This window comes from Uloborus diversus, chromosome 1 (assembly GCF_026930045.1).
Source record: "Uloborus diversus isolate 005 chromosome 1, Udiv.v.3.1, whole genome shotgun sequence".
Taxonomy (NCBI): Eukaryota; Metazoa; Arthropoda; class Arachnida; order Araneae; family Uloboridae; genus Uloborus; species Uloborus diversus.
The window spans coordinates 99,403,420-99,424,355 of NC_072731.1; the positions used below are offsets into that span (position 1 = coordinate 99,403,420).

The window sequence follows — 20,936 nt, forward strand, 5'->3', positions numbered from 1 at the left end:
AGAAAATCATTCGTAAAAATTAAGAACACACTTTGCATGATTTATGAACAAAGCCATGTATTTACACTTTACAAATTATTTTTATTCCCATTTCCTACACCTTATGCATTCATCAAGCTAGCTTTTTAAACAAATATACTAAACTGAAAACAAAAATATGTACCTTTTTCGATGGTAATAAATTTATACTTATTAAAATAATATTTGTTTTATCAAAGTAGTACGGATAAAAACGAAATTAATGCATAGGGTAGACCGGGGCACGTTTACGCATTGGGTACGTTTAGGCAGATCCTATTTTCAAAACGAATTATAACTGCAGAGTCAACAGTCATAGCAAAGTTTGATGCTGCTCCCTTGAAAATATTCTCACAAGTTTTTGAGCATCAGTCGAGCTTCGATTTAGCATGCAGATAGGAAAATCTGTTTTCTACTAAGTTGAGTAAATTTCGTGTTGAACGTTTTGAAGCTTATTGTGAATAAATAATGCTTTGCTAAAAACAAATAAACACATAAAAAGATCAGAATTTTAACCCTTGAACCCTTTTTTGAGAATTGTCTGTGTATGGACAGAAAAGTTATTAAGTGTTTTTGCGCGGTAAAAATGAATCCAAACTTGCCGACGAGTCACGTTTACTCATTTTCATCGGGGCACGTTTACGCACGTTCTTGCTGTGTCTTACTACTGTTATTTACTTTTTTTTTCTCTCTGTACTGTTTCAACCCCTTAATATTTGTAGGTTATTTAATTTTAAAAATAACCATTCATTTTAAATTAAGTAAATGATTCGTATTTTCTAGCTTACAATCATAAAGTAATGTCTCCATGCTTGTCTAACTTTAACTTCATATACTATTCAGCTTCGGATACATTTTCTTTCTTTTAAAGGTGGTAAGACATTATGTTCAAACAGAACCAAGTTAGATGTCAAAATAATGAAAAGGTTTATCAATAATCCAAGTATTTTTCCCAGTAAGCCTTCCACATCATCACATATGAACTACCCCAACTGAGACCATTTGAAAAAGTAGGACCAAAGCTTAGGAACCAGGAAAGGAAAAAAAGAGGATGCTCACAATCCTAAATGATTCTCTGATGAAAGAAGCCCTCAGACAAGAGCAGTTAAAAGCTACAAAGAGGAGAAACAAAATGGGTGGGAAAAAAACAAAGAGGAGAAATTACTTTAAAATTTAGAAGTTTCTATTGAAGCAGAATTGGAAGATATCAAAGAAAAAAGTATAAAACCAAAACCTGCGACAGGGAAATGTTGGTGCCTTCTGTAAAAAGAAAATTTATAAACGATTATGTTTACGAAGTAGAGAATTGCGCTTACATCTATTGCTTGAAAACACACAAACAATCGAAAAGAGAACAAGACAGGGTTCAACGTCTTAGATGTCGAAACGCAGTCCCATGACAAGTTTCGAAAAGAAATACTTTATTTTTGTTAGTAAAATCTAACAGTGACGACGAATATGACTAAATAGTTTCTGTATTTAATAAGCAATGAGTCCTATGATTTTAGTTTAACCTATAAAAAGATTTTTAATTATTTGTGATTTTCTTATTTTAAAAGTGTTTTAAGATAAATAAAATATTTAAATTTTTTAAATATCAATTTTACTTACTATTTGGTATCATTTTTAATATGCGTGAACGTGCCCCACTCGATACGTAAACTTGCCCCATGTTCGCGACAAGTTTACGCAGCCGACTTGAACTCAAAAAACATTTTTTTTTTACTTTTTAAAACACAAGCTGAGCAACAATTGAATATACAAATTTTGACTCATTGAAAAAAATCCTCGTAATGTGCCCTGGTCTACCCTACTATGATATACACTCAATTACTGCTAAAAAGGAAAAAAATCTGCTGCCTAAACGAAATTTCTGTTTTTAGGAAAAGGAATGATATAACTTGTTAGTAGTTGAAAAAATAAATAAAAATAAAAACCAATTTTTAACGAAATTTCAATGAATAAAACTAGTATTCTGAATAAGCGCGCATTTTCAATGCGTAAGAATTTTATTGTAATAACAGCAAAAAAAAAAAAAAAAAAAAAAACATACAATAGTTATATATTTTGAATAAAAAAAATTTCTATTGGATCCAATTGGGATTATTAACCATTCTCTTATCAACTTAATCAGATACACAAAATTTCACTGAAATCGGTTCAAGTTAGGAGTTCAGTGACAAAACCGCGTGCAGAAGAAATGTATATGTAAAGATGAATGTAATTTTTAATCACGATGAGTTTAAAAAAAAAAAAAACCATAAGCATTTACACATTACACTATAAACATATCCTATTGATCACTTGATTCAAAGCCAGGCTTCTGCTTTGTTTCAAATCTGTAGAGCATCATAAACGACGTCACAAAGCTTTTTCCCCAATAAAGAAAATCTTTTTTAGAATTCGATTTAAGCAAATCTTTCCATTGGCCGAAGCGGCCTAAATGTATTTGGAAAACGGCCACGATTTTCTTCCAAACGTGGGGAAGACCGAACGTTTTCTATTAAATTCCACTGCATCCCCCACCGGACGGCAAGAGTTTTATTTTACGAAGGTCATAAAAAAAGAACTTCCCCACAATCTACCTACAAAATCAGGGAATAGTTTGCTTCTCTCACTCCTGCGTTGCGTCAAAAAATACTGGAAAAAACATATTTCCCGGACCTTCTTAAATTCACGAAACCGTCAGAAAAATCTTTTCATATCAATGATTTGTGGCCTGCGCATATACATCGATTACTCCATGTGCGATTATTTTACGTCGACCATCCTTCCTTCTGAGGAAGGAAAAACATCTAAATCAATGCCCATAAATAAAGAAACGTCCCTTGCAACGACCAGGAAAATGACAGACCACACAAAGGGGAAACAAGATTTATGGTTGATATTCCTCGAGGAAGATATTTTTCAATGAGTTTGCTGTATAAACATAGTTACACACGTAAACCAGCATGCGAAGTTTTCTGCAATGAAAATGAATCTATCATGCATACAGTAAAAGCAAACTCATTTCTTTAGGATTGGAGTTTTTTTTTTTTTTTTTCTGTGAGTCTTCAATGTTCAGATTCATTGTACCCAATGCCCCCACACGTAAAAGTAAACCAGACGTCTTTAAAGTTTGATTCTCCGTGCAAAGAAAATGATGCATCATCCTTCGGTGGTGAGAGCAGACATATTGCTTGATTTGAGCAAAATGTTTAGTGATTCATCATAAGCAGCATAAAGTAGGAATTGCAGAGCTCTGGATTTCATCCCGGGTTCTTGATGATTCGTCTACTTTGGTTGAATATCGAAAATTTGAAATGAAAATTTAACATAAACATTCTGTAGTCAGCAAAATATGTTATATTTGTGTTATTTATTGTTGTACTTTTTTTATTACCATAGTTTTAAAACCGAGCAATGATAATCTAATTGATGCATAAAAAAATCAGATAGTGAATTACACCATTCCTGTCTTAACACCACTCCTGTTCTTAAGATAGAATGAACAAACAGTTTTTTTTTTTTTTTTTTAATATCCAGTAACAATTTCGTATTCAAAAACCTGTGACTGAATACAAAGAAAAATATTTCTGTAGATAGTTTTATGCTTTGAAGTATCTGAAGAATCGACTTGCATTATGCTTCAGTAAAGTAATTCATACTCTTTCCATGCGGTAGTCATTTTGTATGCGGTAGTCACATAATCAATTTTTTTCACAGTTCATTCTTGCAATTGTTTGATTTATAGTGAAATATTAGTTTATCATATATTAATTCGTAATAGAATCGAAAAAATTGACGCCTAAATATAAGGTCAACCATTTAAGTAAATTTTGAAATAGCTAAATGATATAGTAATCGAGCATAGTAATAGCTCTTTTGAATTAAAAATGTTGTGGTGGGAACTATCTATTAGGACTGATACTTTGGTTGCATATCTCTGAAAAATAAGGAAAGAGCTAAAAGATTTCGTAAAAGAAATCTTTCGTTGGATCTTTTTTTTTTTACAAAAAGCTTTAATTGGCTATACTGCGCCAAACGGCTGCTAGTAAATATAAAAAGAGGTTAAAAAAGTGAACTTGTTGCAAGAGGAAAGAACAAAACCTTCTAGAATTTTGAAAAGTGTAGCCATGTTAAACGTATAAACAAAGTTTTAAATAAATTGATAAATAATTTTGATCAGCATAAAAACATATATAGCAAAAAAAAAAAAAAAAAGATAGAACGACAAGCATATAAAGACGAACACAAAAGTAAAGAAAAATTCACATATCCTAAAGAAGGGAAACCAATTCAAATGGATTGTTTCCCCTGACAATTCCTTCCAAGATTTAAAAAAAAAAAATCAAAGAATTTTTAACGAAAATGATTAAAAAGGGACAATTACAGTATATATGTAATACTGTTTCATTGCCATTTCATGTGCTGTCTGTAAGTAAATCAGGGATATTTAATACGAAGGTGGATTTAATTGTCCTTTTCTTTAGAAGAGTTTTGTATACTCGAAACTTTCGGCGAGGGTTGAATGGAATGTAATTTATTTCGCGTTTCGCCATGTTCAAAATGCTGGTGGTTATGCTTTTTGACTTGGTGTCGTTTCACTTTTGAATCAAATTTAAATAATTCACACCCACGATTAAAGTTCCAACCCTAGTTTTAAATATATAGCTTCGTTTCGGGAATACGTCTCAAAGAAAAAAAAAAAAAAAAAAAAAAAAAAAACATCATTACTTACAAGGCAGAGCGGTGAGGTCCAGAGAACATGGATCGGATGCTCCGATTTCGTTGGCAGCAACGCATGAATATTTTCCGTAGACATTAGGATTGGCACCCGATAAAGCGATAATGCTTTCTTGTCTGCTGGACTCTCTTGGCTCACTAAAGATTGATTCATTATTTCGAAACCAAGAGAAGTTAAAAGCAGCCGGATTTGCTGAAGATCTGCAACTAAGGACTACGCTGCCTTCGTCGGTGTAATCCTTCCACATGGTACAGAAAGGACGATCTGTAAGTAATGATTTTATTATTATTAAAATAAAAATTTCATAATACAATGCATTTTTTTTGTGCGCGAAGTTTTAAAAAAGAAACGAGTTGATGTGTGCATCACATAACTCTTCCTTTTACAACTATTTAATGTTATTTATCCCCATTATTGGTAATGTTAATATGATTCAATAGTTAACTCTCCAAATATCACCAACAGTGGCCACATTAAAACCAGATTTTTAAAAAAAATCGCCAAATTTGTCGTCAAGTTGGCCACAAAACTCGGAGACCAAAAGATATATCGCGAAGTGTCCGCCAAATTATAACATTACTTGAGTTTGCATCGAAATTAGCCCTGATTTCCTTCCAAAAGGTTGCAAAATACCCCTTTAAAATCAACCGAATGCAACCAAAAGGAGAGGTGCACAACTAGACCCTACTTGGAGTCTACATACCAAATTTCAACTTCTTAGTTATGCGACACATACGCAAATACGCACATACGGACGTCACGAGAAAACTCGTTGTAATTAACTCGGGGATTGTCAAAATGGATATTTCGGTGGTCTATACGTTCTTAGGCCCTTATCCACGTGTGGTCGGTTTGAAAAAAAGCTCAACATTCATTCAGGGGTGAGCAAAATGGAAATTAAGGCCGATTTTTGAGTGAATTTTTTTTCGCGAATACAATACTTCCTTTTTTGTAAAAGGACATAAAAAGGAAAATTCATAGTTTATTAGAAAAAAAACTTGTCGAATAACAATTAAAAATTAATAAGCTAAGCACGTTAACAAAATGTCCTTGATAAACACACACGGACATATACATGGTCCGATCCAAAAGTAATTCCTCGCATTATACTGACACATTCACACCCTGCAGCTAGCTCCGCTTGAAAGCGACGGTAGTGGGGGTTATTGGCTTTATAGAGCAACGCAGGTCAGTTGCCTCCCAGATTTCGGAGCGATGCCATCAGCTTTAACAGTAACCCCTATATGGTGGTGCGTGTCGAGACGATTTGGATAGTTCGTCAGAGTAACGCAAATAAATCAAATGTTGCTTCCGGTTTCCATCCCAAACGTTCGCATTGGATTACTTTTGGATTGGACCATGTATGTATATTTATAGAAAAAACAGCAGTTTTATTTATATAATTTTTCTTTTTTTACATTTTTCATAGAATGTACACCACAAAGTCAGAGTTTTGATTAAGTAATAACAGAACAGTTCACTAAATATTTTACATGATTTTTAGCACATTTTATCCAATTAAGTTAATGTAGTGTTTTATATACTGAATCTCAATTTTAGTACCATCTGATTGTTGCGAGTCTTCAACAATAAACACTACGAAAAGCATTAATTAAAATTTCATCAAGTTAAAAAACGCAAGTAAATTTAAAATAGTGATACAGTGAGCTGTGCATGGAACTATGAGTGGCAAGACTTATTTAAGTATACATCCCCCTAAGAGCAAAGCCCCCCCCCCAAAAGCTATAGTGTAATTCCTTAGAAATAGACCCCCTCCCCAAAAAACGACAAAAATACGTAAAAAACAATTCCTCTAGAAATTTCGATGTTTCATTTTGCACCCCTCACCCCCCGGGACCTCCAGTTACCAAAAAAAAAAAAATCGATGCATTTTGCTTCATTAACTTTTGCCCCACATTTTATATGTTGTCGCGTGTTGACAAATTGTGTTTGATCTATACTTGACTTGTGATCGATGTGTGTGTGTGTGTGTTTGCTTGTGTTTTTATAAGGAAGAAAAGAGAAAACTCATTGGTTCAAATTGACACATATTTTTCTATATGATTGAATAATACGTCCTGCATAATTTCAAGACAATTTTTTCTTTTAACCAAAACCATTACGAACATTACCGTTAGATTTCAGTTACAATAAATTAGTGTTTATTTTTAGTGTAAGTAATATTTATAAACAATTTTTATTTTCATCAAAATCGTCATTTGTTTTCTAAAATTTTTAAACTTTGAATTACATAAAATATTTATCATAAAAAAAAAACAAACTAAAGTGAATCCATTGTATTCATCTTCGATGCTTAATAAAGTTATTCAAGAGCATTTTTGTTAACTTCTGCGTTAACTTTAAAACTATTACGAATAACATATTCTTTATTATCATCAACAAGATCATTAAAATCTTATTAACTGTAGTCGGTATCATAGCGATGGCAAAAAAGTTTAATAATAAGATTTGTATACCAAAAGTTTAAAATTTATTTTTAATGGTTTTAAATAGTAAAGTTTGATACATAAATTGAATAATAAAACCATTTAAAACAAGAAACAAGTGTAAGAATTATGCATTTCAAAACTATTCGCAAAAACTAGTTGATAGATTGCGGAATGTAATTCAAGGTTTTAAAGAGTTAAAAAAAATAAATTAAAAATTAAAAAAAAAACATTTGAAGAAAAAAAAATTGTTTTATGATCAGTAGTTCATTTAAGCTACTTGAAGAATTTAGCCCCTCTGCTGAAATCTTAAGCAAAGTCTGTGATCAATATTTATCTAGCTTGGCTGAAGGCATACATTTGCATATTTTATCAAATGCTCAGCACATTGTCCTAGACCTGACAGCAGGGAATATTGTCTTGAAAAGTTCATCAATATTCATTGTCTTCTCAAACAACATATATCACTGATGGGATCCTGCTGAAGAGTGCGTATAATAAATTTCCTTCCCAGATGAAGAGGTGTTTGAAAGTTACTAGCCGTTCTGCATTTTCTTAAACTTCATTTTCCCAAACTTCATAAGAGAGTTTGCTTTCTTTGAAAGGTATGCATAAATTTAGCACTACATGCACCTAGCTCACTTGCCATAAAATGAGATCGAAAGATCGAGTTTAATACTACATTCACAAGAGTACTTCATACTACTATTGTCGATATATATATATATATATATATATATATATATATATATATATATATATATATATATATATATATAATGCGCCTTTTTCAATGCAAATGAAATGAGCTTATGTATTTGCATTAAAAGAGGCGCTCCTTGTAACACTGAAACACGTGTTTGCTGTCATCTGCCATCTGTTCTATTTGGCGTTGTTTCTTCCTTATTTTAGTTTCAAACTATTTATGTTTGTGTTTAAGTTCCACAAAACTGGCATTAAAGGTTATTTGGCAACAAACAGTTTTTTTTTTATTGCAGTAGAATCTCGTTTATTCGGTTCACTTTGATCCGAATCTCCTGATAATTCGGATAAAATTAGTTGTATTTCAAAAATGTTATTTTGCCAAACAAAATTTCAGTTATGGTACTAAGATCGGTATTATAAGCACGTTTAACATTTTCATTTTGTTTTGCTTTTTATTAAGGAAGCGCTTGTGTAACATGATACTTTCACGAGTCACACTTTTAATTAAAATAGCAGTTCAATTCTTTTTTTTTCTTAAGGAATAACGTAAAGAAATTATGCTAAATTTTTACAACTATTTCGGTGTAAATTTGAAATTTGGAGTTTTACAGTTAGGTTAATCGAAGTAAATGATGAATGTGTACTCAATGCAAGAAATTTTGATTAATCTTACTATATAAAATCGCTGCCAACTTAGTTGCCGCAACTGCTCATAACTGATATATCTGATGTAAAGTTATATATCGCTTGTTTGGATTACATCATGGTAATGCAACTATAGCGTAACGTCTCACTAACTTCTGAGTAAGGTTACACCATAATTTCCTGTATACTTACAGAGAAATTGCTTAAAAGTTTACACATTAGCAAAAACTAAGCTTGTTTACATTCTTGAACGGGTACTCATTTTTAACCGACTTCAAAAAGGAGGCGGTTATCAGTTCATACCGTACGTATGTTTTTTTGGTTTGTCCACTAACAGCGTCTCACCTAGTGGACCGATTTTGATGATTCTTCTTTTAATGGATAGGGGATGGCTCAACTTAGGTCCCATTACGTTGTTTGACCATATTTGTTCGTTAGAAAAAAGTTATGGTCAAAAAACAGTAAATTTCATGCAATTTCCCTATTAAATGATTAAACATAAAACCCATTGTTTCAACAATTTGGTGCCATACAACAATAATATTAATAGTAATTATGGTGATAATTTCGAATGGAGGATTCTCTGAAGCAAGCATCAAGTTTCTTCAGTGTCATTGCTCTACAGTGGGGGTAAACCTAACGTGGAAGCGAGGTTTATGCAGTGATTAGGATCTGCTTAGCTTTCACAATGCTACTAGGTTAGGTTTGCTTCAACTATAGTAGTATTTTTATCGTTATCAAGTATGCCAATAACAGAGGATTTGGGTTGAGTAAGGAGATACAGGATTGCACAAAAAGAAACTAAGCTGTAAAATTTAAATTAGTTAGGGAAAACGTAATATTTAAATGGTTATAATTAAATTAAAACACAAATGAATTCCAGCGAGGAACAAAGATAAATTTTTATTGTCAATCGCTTAAAGTTTAAGGCGTGTTTTTATTTTTTTAGTATAGAACATTTTTATGAAAAAAATAAGGTACAATTTCGTTATAGTAACTTCTTAATATTTCTGAAATACATTTACACTAAAAAGAATAAAATAAAAAAATTTTGAAAAAAAAAAAAGATAGAACCGACTTCAAAATTGCTCTAAAAAGTGAAAAATAATTTTATTCTTTAAACACCATCGATAATACTTTTAAACATAATTTTTGAAGTTGACGATCAATAAAATCATTCACAGCCATAACTCAGTTACAACTATAAATTAAATCAGGCCACTTCACTACCACAGACATTACGCATTGATGACAGCATATTTGAGTAACGATATACATGTTTCGTTCCTTCTCAAGTTATAATACATTTATATATGTTTTAAATTGAAAGTACAAAGAAAAATAGTAGGTTACAATACTTGAAATTTCTTTATTACAGTTCTAAACAAATCATGATAGAAACCCCTTCTTTTTTGTCTTCTTTACCGCTTTTGCTTTTAATCATTCGTTTATTTAATATTAATTAAATTTATGCTTTTTTACAACCACTATACAACAATGATTAATATATTTTTATTTACAAACAACACATTTTTATTGCACTAAGAGAAAAAAATAAAACCCAAGACACCTGAGTGGTGTCAGAACCCACAGCGTGAGTCTTACAAATAGGTTGCAAAGTGGGTAACAAGAGTTTTACCTCTTTGCCACAAAAGCCCGTTTTGGTTTTGCTCATAAGGGTTTATCAGTTTTGCGCCGCTGCTGATTTTTCAACTATAGATTTCAGTAGGCAAAAGCACAAAAGCACATGTCTTATATGTTCCTGCAGCACTTAATGACATGCCTAAATAAAATGTTCACTAAAACTAACACTGTACATTATAAAACGTAATATACTGTTTCCAGATTATACTGATAAATTAGTTAAATAAAATTGGTTTTTAAAATTTACGCGATATTTCGACAATTTTGTTATTTAGTATCTCATTCAAAAATAAAGTTAAATTATAACAAAGTAGCATATTAATTTCTAGGTACTTTCATTTTATTGCATACACGCGTAAAATGGTGCTAACAATGTTTCCGTGTTAGCTTGTTTTTAATTACTTTATATTAGAGTTTTGAAACAAACCAATTTTTAAAAAGGTACAGATTTAAAAAAAAATATGGAAAATAAACAGCTTCCAATAGACAGCTAAACATAGATTCCATGTACCGTACGTTTATCATGTACGAATCTCGATTTGCATTTCCAATTCCATGACTCGCTCCGTAATTAAATAAAATTTACGATTTGTAACGCAGACATAATCATCAAAATTTTAAAGTTTATCATATCCATTTCGAATGTAACTGGAGGGATGTTTGTACTTCCCTTTCACATAATTTTTCGTGTCAGCATGACACAGACTGCAAAGAAGTTTTGTCGATTATAACTTCGGAATGTTAATGGAGTTTACTGAAGGGTAAATAATGACAAATACCGCCTCTCTCGTAGCAACATTGATCACAGAAAGATTTACATTTTACGAGAAACGCGCCTCATTTGGTATTATTCATATGGGAAGAAACAAACATTTTACGCTCAGTTTCGAAATAATGTCTCCTGCCGCTCTTCGGGAAATACGCCGACATAAATTTTAATCTTGTCTTTTATTTCGGCACTCAACATTATAATGCCTAGTAGGCTTGACATTAAAACGTTGAACTTCAAGCAAAGGAATGTACAGGGGATACTTTTATTCGGGTGATATATTTAAGGAATGCTTGAAATTTCGTAGAAATTAAATTTTGACTTAAGAATAAATGATTAAAACATTTCTTGTGCTGAGAGTTGAAAATTAATAGAATTATTCCAAAATACGATGCGATTTAATCATTTAGACTGGATATGTTGTTGAAAATGAAAGGCAACTGTCAAAAACTTAGTTCGAAGTTCGATTGAGGCTAATACGTCCTTAAAAAGATAACGTAAGTAAGAAAATGTACTACCTTCGGAAGATTTGTTGTTATTTTTGCCCAACATTTTTTGTAAAAATTCATTGCAGTAACTTTTGCTGTCGTAGAAATGTAAAGGGCAGTATCTGTATCAGTGGCGCAGCAAAGGGGTTTTGGGGGGAGGGATATGATTTGAGCCTCACACTTAACATTATTGCCAATCCTAATACAATAGTTTATTCACTTACAAGAACTTATTTTGGAAAAAGAACTTTAAAAGTTAATTTGTGATGCGCTAGTGATATTCATTAATATGTTGTCGAGATATTTGATGGAACTCGTCTTGTATTTCGTACTCAAAATAGGAAAATGTTGCAATTACAAGTTGTTTTTCAATTTTGTTTTACCAAACCAAATAAGCTAGCTTGCTCAGTATAGCTAAAATACAATTGATGACGAAATGCAAGCAAATAAATAAATTATTAATCTAAAATTAATTAATTAATTAAAAAAACGCACTCAACTTTGCGATTTATCTAATTGTTTAATTACCAATTAACTGCTACGCATTACTAATTCTACTTTAAAAAGAATCCTTTATTGTATTTTCTTACTAAAAGTATAAGTACTATTTTGGCAGTGAGAAGAAAAGGGATAAACTGGACTTTTTAATATTCGAGAAAAATGCATTTGAAGTATATAGGTAGACTTTCGTTGATTTTTTCTCTCTAAATCATGCTATATAGGAGAACCTACCAGGACTACTAGTACGATCCCTTGCACCAACGCAGAAGAGAGGTTCTCGTACTATTTGTACAGGTTGACTCAAAATTTTTAATTTTGCCACTTACATTCTCTTGCTTTTCACGCCTCTATTTTAATGTTTTTGAAAAGCATCTTACAATGGCGTTTAACATAGTTAGCTGAATAACATTGCAAATAATTGAGACGGAATCTTGGGCTACCGAAATCATGTGTAATATTTGACTTATTTTACATAGTGGTTTATATTTTATTCTTCCTGCATGCACTGATATTATTATTACGCGGTTTCAAGAAGACTAATTTAATTTTTCCCCCTGAAATTATACCCAGACTGGCTTAAGAATATAGTTTACAAAACAATGTTCTTATATATTTTTTTAGTGCCTCATATATTTAGAACATCGTACAAATCATTCCCACATTGAAAATACTTATGATTCTAATGTTTCTTAATAATAGAACTTGTTCGGAAAATTAATTAATGCATGTGAAAGAAATAAGTAGAATTCACAGACCAAACTTAGAGTATATTTGAGCCAAAATTAGTTTGTTAATTAAGTATTTTAATTGTGATAATTACAAAATCTTTAGTAATTAATTAAATTTAAATAATTTAAAAGATAACGGAAACTATATTTTTTTCACAAAAAATAAATTAAAATAACTATAATTATTTTAAATAATGTTATAGTATTAATTCAAAAAGGAATTGTAAGTGCTAACTAAATTTCGAAGAAATACAATCATGAAAAATTCCTTTAAAATACCAGTACGTTTCAAATGAAAACTCTCCTCCTGCCAACATAGACATTTTAAAAATCGGATAACATATTAAAAAAAACTAAAAACTTATCTAAGAAGCATTTTACAAAAGAAAAAAAAAATTCGTTCCCCACTCAGTAAGAAAATAAATAAATTAGAGCTTTCAAACTTAAAAAGAACTTCTTTTTAACTTACTTATTTTTCATGCATAAAGAAATCTAGCCGGGAAAACTTCGTAATGCGTAAGCTCTTGTGATCAAGTCCCAAAACTCTTGTAAGCCGAACCTCACTCCCAACCAGCTGGTGCACTCTGAACACGAAGGAGTGAACTTTCTGCTAGGGGAGATACTAATTCGATTTATTGACGTTTACTGGGATGGCCAAAGTGCACAGGATATTCACAGATTTTTATTTTCTATGGTAAAGACTTGAAGGACAGATTAGAAGTTTCCGTCAACTTTCATTATTTTGCAATCATAACTAAAATGAAATCACTTGTAAATGTCCAAAACAGTTTAAATTTTTTAAATATTTGTTGAATAAAATGTAATTGATATGATTATTTGCGGAAAAGTAAACATATAAATTTAAACTAATTTGTTTTCTATAAAAGTGATTTGTTTCTACCTTTAAGAATATTTTCAATTTCATATTATTTCTAATACGAATAGAGTTTTCCCTCCTCGTTTAACTAACGGACATTCCCTTTTAAATAAGCATTAAAATTAGTCTCCTGGGACAAACCAATGAAAATTGGTTGCTAAGTGAGATAAATATGACCCCGTTGCCACATAGAAAGTTAAATTCTGTGATTATTAGGTACCCCCAAGGCATACGAAAATATTATTTTTATCAGTGAATGGAGTTATTTAGGAACATCACATTTGTTTTCAGTGTAAAAGAACAATAAGTATTGTTGAGACAAAATATTAAGTTTCGAATTTCTATTATCAAATTCAGTCTAAAAATTCCAGCCAAATTTAAAATTTTAGAAATAAATTCCTATTCCAATTCGAGACAATCTCCACCAGATCAAGATAGGCTTGAAAAATACTTCAATATTTTCTCAATAGCTGCACACTTCTATTAGCTAACTCTTCTTCAATGGGTAAATGTACGTCACCGGTCACTAAGTAAACTATTTCATTCAAAACAAAAGAACATTCAACATTTTACTGAAAACAAAATTAAGCAATATTTTTTTCTGTTTATGAAGTTGTGCAACATACATAAACTCAGTTCGATTCCCCTCTCCACTAAAAACAGATGGACGACACCTAGCTTAAATAATTTTTACAACTGTAAATAGAAAGCAATCATTGTTAGAATGCACTACTTTGTTGAAATCATACACTACTTTTTACTTTTGTGTAGTTGAATAAATTGCTGTTTTTTTAGCGCAATTTTTATTTGTGGCATTTTTTTTTTCTATTTTATTAGTGCTTGTATGAATTTAAGTATTTTACTGTGTTCTAAGTCTACATGACTTTTTTCATATAAATTTTGTTTAACACGTTTAAATACAAGATTTTTGGAATTTAAATTTAAATATTGTCCTGAGGGGCAACGGGTACTGATAAATAAAATTTGACCAGCAAATGAGAATACATTTTTTCTTCCTGATGATTTGAACTGTTGCGTTGGTGTGAGAATTTTGTATTGTTATTTGTGAGCAAAGTGAAAAAAAAAGCTCTAAATTGAGTGTTTTATACCTATCAATAGGAATTTTTTTTTTAACGAAAAATTGAGTGAAATTCTGCCACAATTTAAAAAAAAAAGAAAAACTCCCAAAAATCATAATTATGTTTCTGTCTGATTTTGTTATTTATTATTATTGAATATTAAATATTTTAAAAATAAATATTCTTACTTAAATGATCAAGAAGTTGCTTAAAAATAAAGTGGAAAAAAACAACAACAACAAATTCAATTGTAATTTAAAAAGCAACAACAACGCAATGGTATTTTTAGGGGTGAAAACAATAAATCATCAAAAACGAGCAACCAATTTTTCTTCCGCAGTTAAACATTTTTCCTTTTTTTACAAATTAAAGATCCGTGGAAACTCTTGATGTGAAAGATCACTAAATTACTTCGATTAATCTTAGTTTCATACGAGCCAACAAGACAAGCTTTTCACTCCCCCATTACTTACTATAAATTATTCTAGAAAGCTACATTACCTAACAAAAACGTAATTAGCGTAGTTTTCTAAACTATAATTTGACAGCTGTCACGGAAACTGAAGACGAGAAAAAATACTCTTATCCCATTTATTAACTTAAAAAACTCAAATTCACAATTTTGCTCCTTTTTCATTTAAACGCCTTGAAAATAATTCAAATAATGCAATCAAAAGTTGAAGGCCTAGTAAATTAATGGTTTGGAGGAGAGAGAAAGTACTAGGTCTCCCGAAGGAATAGGTAAATTAGTTTTATGCAAATCAAGAGTAAAATTAAACGTTTGACGGTGTTTTAGGCTTTAGCGTTGTTATAGTTAGAAAATGTTTCAGGAGGAATATAAAATAAAACTCGCGAAGTTTAACTATTTTGTATGGGTTTTTTTCTTCATTTTTTTTAATATTCTTGGATTTTGTTCCAGTTTAACATAGGCATTTTTATAAGAATTCAAAAGTTATATAATAAGATGGATTTTATGTGCAAAAATTAATAAATAAGGGATGTGTTTTTTCTAACTGAGAAACTTCGATATTAGGGCGAAAAAAAAAAAGGTCAAACATATTATTAAAATAATTTTTAACAATATGCAAATATCTCATTTTTTAGTTAATCATTTGGAAATTACTCGTAATATGTTTTAATGGAATTACACTAGTCAACAAAAATGAACTTTTTGTCTGCATACTGGTTTTAAATAGTCAATTCCTACTAATTTTGGGTTGAGAAAAACGAAAGTGATATTGGATTTTCTTTATTAGTTCCGTTTTCAAGATACATAAAAGTCCACTGGAGAAAGATGCACAGCAACCATACATTGATCTAAAGGTAATGTTAAGAAGGAAAAAACTGTGCAATAAATATTATAGAATAGGTCCTGTTTTATTATATAATGCAGTGGTTGATTTTGGCTTATTGCTGTAACGCTTAATTTTCGATTTCTGTTTGTACGTCAAAGAAGGACCATCTCTTGTAATATTTCAGCTGCATTTGGGGAGCATCAACTCAGCTCAATGACACTGATATCTGCGTTCCATTGTAAAGATATCTTGGTAAAGCATGTCCACATGCACTTATAAGTTTAGTTTTTAAACAAAATATCCTGAAAGAAGTGAACAAAATAGAGGTTAGAAATACATCATTCATCAATGGTCACAGAACTTCCGCAAGGATTGTTTGACCAACTGTTCTCGTCTTATATGCTGCTTAGAATTGTTGCTTGTCTGCTTAGTTGTAATGTACCATTAAAGGCTGCCTGATTATTTTATTCTCCCCTCGCATTTTTTTTCCTCAAAAACACTGATTTTCATTCTTGCGTGTATTTGAGGGGCCTTTAAAAATTATCTCCTTTACTTCAATATATCTTGGAAATTTCCCTCTAAGGTATTGGAAAATTGTCTTTGTTCACAGCTTTCACGAAGTTCTGCATTATTCAAGCAGAATAAGCATGGGTGGAAACAGAAATGGGTGGATCTACCTAGAATTCCAAATTTGCCTGATTTTGGGCATTTCGCTTCCCAGAATTTAAATTTCTCGTAGTCTATTTCAGTTTTCATGTGCTGATATTTTCTATCCCAACTAGCGTCGAAGTTTAGAGTACATTGATTCAAATGGGTATTTCTATCTGCCAGGAAAAAAGAACGTTACTGATAATTGACTAGTTGGCTCTGTACCTTAAAAACTAGAGCTAATTTAAACTTTTTATGGTGATTTTCGTGTTTAGCGAGGCAAATTACTTCGGAAAAAGCTATTTTTGTGCCGGATGCATCTTTGGTGCTGACTAGTATAATCGACTGCTCAGCTCTAAAAGTGTTAAAAAACTTCCTTGGAAATCAGTTCAAAATGATATTAGTTTTTCAAACTCTTAAAGCAACTACATAACATGTTAATAATAGTAATTAGTTGGGTGGGGGAAACAACGTCTAATTGCAACATTTTCCTAGTGTTAGTATTAAATTCAAAACACGTTTCTTCAAATATTTCGAAAACTCATTGCTGCAGATACTTCCGTTTACCTGTCCACGGAAGTAGTGTATTTTTTCATGAAAAAGTGAAAATATATTTATTTCGTACAATTACGGAGCTTCCCCAGAAAAAAATTATTTTTTAGTTAAAACTACCATCGTCTTCTGTTTATGTGTTTTTATTCAAAATTCTTAGTATTTTAAGCACGTTTATCGCCATCTTCGATATTAGAAAAATTTATATTATATTACAAGAAAACATGTTTTGTCGTATAAAGTGTTGCAAATTAGATTAAATGAGTTAAATATTTTAGATGAATTGTTGAGCCTTTACTAAAAGTTACATGGAATTTCTTGTCATTTTAATGTTTAAAAACAAGTATCTTTATCACAGCATCTTACAACTTACTTACTTCAGAACAGCATTTTTTTAACTTTTTTTTTTGCAAAATTTTATTGAAACACACGTCATTTATTAATATATCTTTCCAAGAACTTATTTTACATTGCGCATATAAAAAGGGCTTATTGTTTATGGAAGCTCACGGAAGCACAGTTTCCGCCCTTAATTTCAATCTTATTGGGCTTTTTTCCCCCATATTAGAAGAAATTTAAATCATTTACGAATTAAAATCACTTTCAAAGACTAGGGCTCCTTCCCTTTTGTCATTGGAGTTAATCCCTGCATATAACTAAAACTTGCTAGTCTTTATCTTTACTAATAATAAAGTTGAAAGTCTCCTGTCCGGAGGATGTCTGTACACTGTTAAAAATTTTCCGGAAAATTTACGGTAATTGTTACTGGCATCCATGTTGCCAGTAACTATTACCGTAAAAATCAAATGTTACTGTAAAATTTTACGGTATCCTCGGTAGGCCGCAGCAACCAATTGGCGCTGGGATCGCTTATTTCTCCGGCATAAATTACCGTAAAAATCAGCGATGCGTCGGCGATGCAATTTTACAGTAACAATTACCAGAAAATCTTCCTGAATTTTTAACAGTGTAGGATGTCTGGATGTCTGGATCTCCGTGACGCGCATAGCGCCTAGACCGTTCGGCCGATTTTCATGAAATTTGGCACTAAGTTAGTTTGTGCCAAATACATGGGGGTGTGCACCTTGAAGAGATTTTTCGAAAATTCGATGTGGTTCTTTTTCTATTACAATTTTAAGAACAAAAATATTATAACATGGACGTGTAATTTACGAAATTATCATAACGTGGAACCCGTAACATGGGCACAAACCAATAGGCGGGATAGGAAATTATCATAACATGGAACCGTTACATGGGTACACGCCAACTGGCGAGAAAATTCACTATACATTTGTAAATATACAGCCGAACCAAAAGACCTTTTAATTTTTCTATTACGGGCCTAGCCGTGCGGGTACCACTAGTGTAAAATAAATGCGGTAAGGTCAAAGATAAAATACTTTTGCTGGAACAAATATTTCTTTATATGTCTGAGACTGTCTTACATGCAAAATAATGTGTTTTAAGATGTATATATGCATTTAAAATGTAAAGTAAAGAAATATGTTTCCAGATACAAAGGAAAACATTACACATGAATACAACTTTATGCATATTAAAATTGTTCGCAGCAGGAAAGACAAACTATAAATCTGTTTTCGGAAACTTTAAAACTCCAAAGTTTAAATTTGAGCAGAGGATGAGGAATTTTTCTGAACAAACTTCTCAAACCACTTTAAAAAGCTGAAGAAAATGAAAATTTTCTGTTCACTTTTAAACAGTAATTAGTCGCTTTCCATCTCGAGCTTTTCCATATTAAGCGAAGCAAAGAAGAAAAGTTGAAATTGAAGTATTGATCGGGGCACTATGGAGCGCAACCTATTTCTTTCCAGAGGGGAAATATTTTTCGTCCGGACGAAAAGAAATGCACATAAACTTTCTGTTCTTTTGTTGTCTTACAATAGTTGAAGCTTAAAAACAAACGTGGCGTTATTCTTTTGAGTTGTTTGGGAGTAACCTAGTAACGTCTTTTAGTATTTTATGGGAGGAATGTAATTCAAAATTAAATTCTAAGCAAGAGGAGGATTTTGAAAGTAGGAAAGAAAGTTTGGAATGTGCGGAAAAACGTAAGATTTTCTATGTAATATTTATAAATTATTTTTAAAGTTTGAAAGTATTGTGGACGGTTCCGCTCTTTTTTAATGAATAATGAAAGTAAATTTACATACATTGAAAAAAATACAAAAAAAGCATTAAGAAGTCCTTTAGATTTAAAATTGAAGAGAGTTGAATTAAACATAAATAAATCAGGAGATATTTAGAATTTACAAAAAATGTGTTAAATTATTTAAAATGTATGTACTCCTGCAAAGTATCAAATTTGTTTTTATAGTTTGGAATGTTTTTAGCATTCTCCATTAAATTAGACTAAGAGCTTAAGTTCACTTTTTTTAACAAAGTAACTATTCTTTTTTTGGCATTTAATTGGAATGTGCTACAATACAAAAACTAGTTTTTTGCATGATTTAATTTCCGTATTACTCCGTTTTTCGCTAGAACAGAAACAAGATGGAGTATTTAATTTGCTCTACCTATATTTGGAAAACATTCGAATGAGGATGTTTAGCGAGATTTTATGATCGTTGTCTTTATTTAGCAAATATTTAGTTTTTGATGACACGTGTAGACGGAATGGAACTTAAGTGTTAAATTTTAATTTTACTTGGCGAGAAATATGCTTAGTTTGCCAATGATTATTCTAAGTTGCACGAGCATTCAGCTTAGTGAGGGAAGTTTGAAGTGTTCATTTGGAAGCACTGCACAAAGTTCCGCAAAGATACACTGATGAGCCTTCTCTTTCTCTTTTGTCTTCAACATGGCAAAATGGGAAATGAAAGAAATGCATATGCTGTTGCATGTAATTTTACTAGTTGAACTACCAGTATTTCCAATTGCATTGACCAGTACACGTATCCGTTTTCACCAATTTGAAGACAAAGGGAAAAATAAAAGCGTATGGGTGTTTTTAGGATGGGTACGAAGTTCCAATGGTCAGACCATCTGACTGTTTAAAAGTTAGCGTACTCATACCACTAAAAGAAAAATCTGAAATTTTAGTCTTCAGTCTTTTGTCTCCGACGCCTAGTTGTAAGTTCAAGATTATGGGAAAAATGACATTTTTCCTCTAATATTTGAAAAATATAGAACTAAATGGACCGGAAGAGCTGCGTACTAGAATTTTCGAAAATTGTACTACCTAGAAAGATAAGACGCACTAGACTAGTGCTTCCGATGATCAGACAAAAATATTCCACCTCGTGGGTCAGAATGTTATTAATATCAACTCTCGGCTTTAAACGCAATCAAGGCCAAGAAACGACGCAAATGAAATTAATTTTAGAAATGCATTATTATTTCTAAAGGGAAAGACAAAAAATGTGTATTGATAACATGACATCTAACCAATCAAATGGAATTTAATAAAAGCAAAAGACAAATATTCACTTTTTGTCAAAAATTTTAAAATTATATCCGATAGTCAGAGGCAAAAGATTCTGAAGTCCGATTGATAACATATATTAGGGGAAGGTTGCCGTAAATGAACCATATAAACTTTCGACCTTTTTTAGAAAGTAACTTAGAGTCAAACTTTATACTGACGATAGGAATAATTACTCAGTATATTTCTCTTTAAAAAATTATTCGCTTTTCTGTTAAATGTATTCAATAAAGAATGAAAATTAAATATTATTTTTTATCGAGCAATCCATTCATGGAAACCAGTTGTTATGAATGGATCATTGAGTTTTCATTGATGGACAACATTCTAAATATGAAAATCAAACAGTAAAATATAAATAGTTAATAAAGG

General features: G+C 31.2%; 1 protein-coding gene across 1 annotated transcript in view; it reads right to left on the bottom strand.

Annotated features, from left to right (window-relative positions):
- The window catches only part of LOC129234102 (hemicentin-1-like), a 198,814-nt gene that overhangs the window by 35,146 nt on the left and 142,732 nt on the right, over positions 1-20,936 (bottom strand). Inside the window, exon 9 of the mRNA XM_054867997.1 lies at positions 4,739-5,008. Coding sequence (XP_054723972.1) covers positions 4,739-5,008 — 270 coding nt within the window. The remainder of the gene's footprint in view (positions 1-4,738; positions 5,009-20,936) is intronic.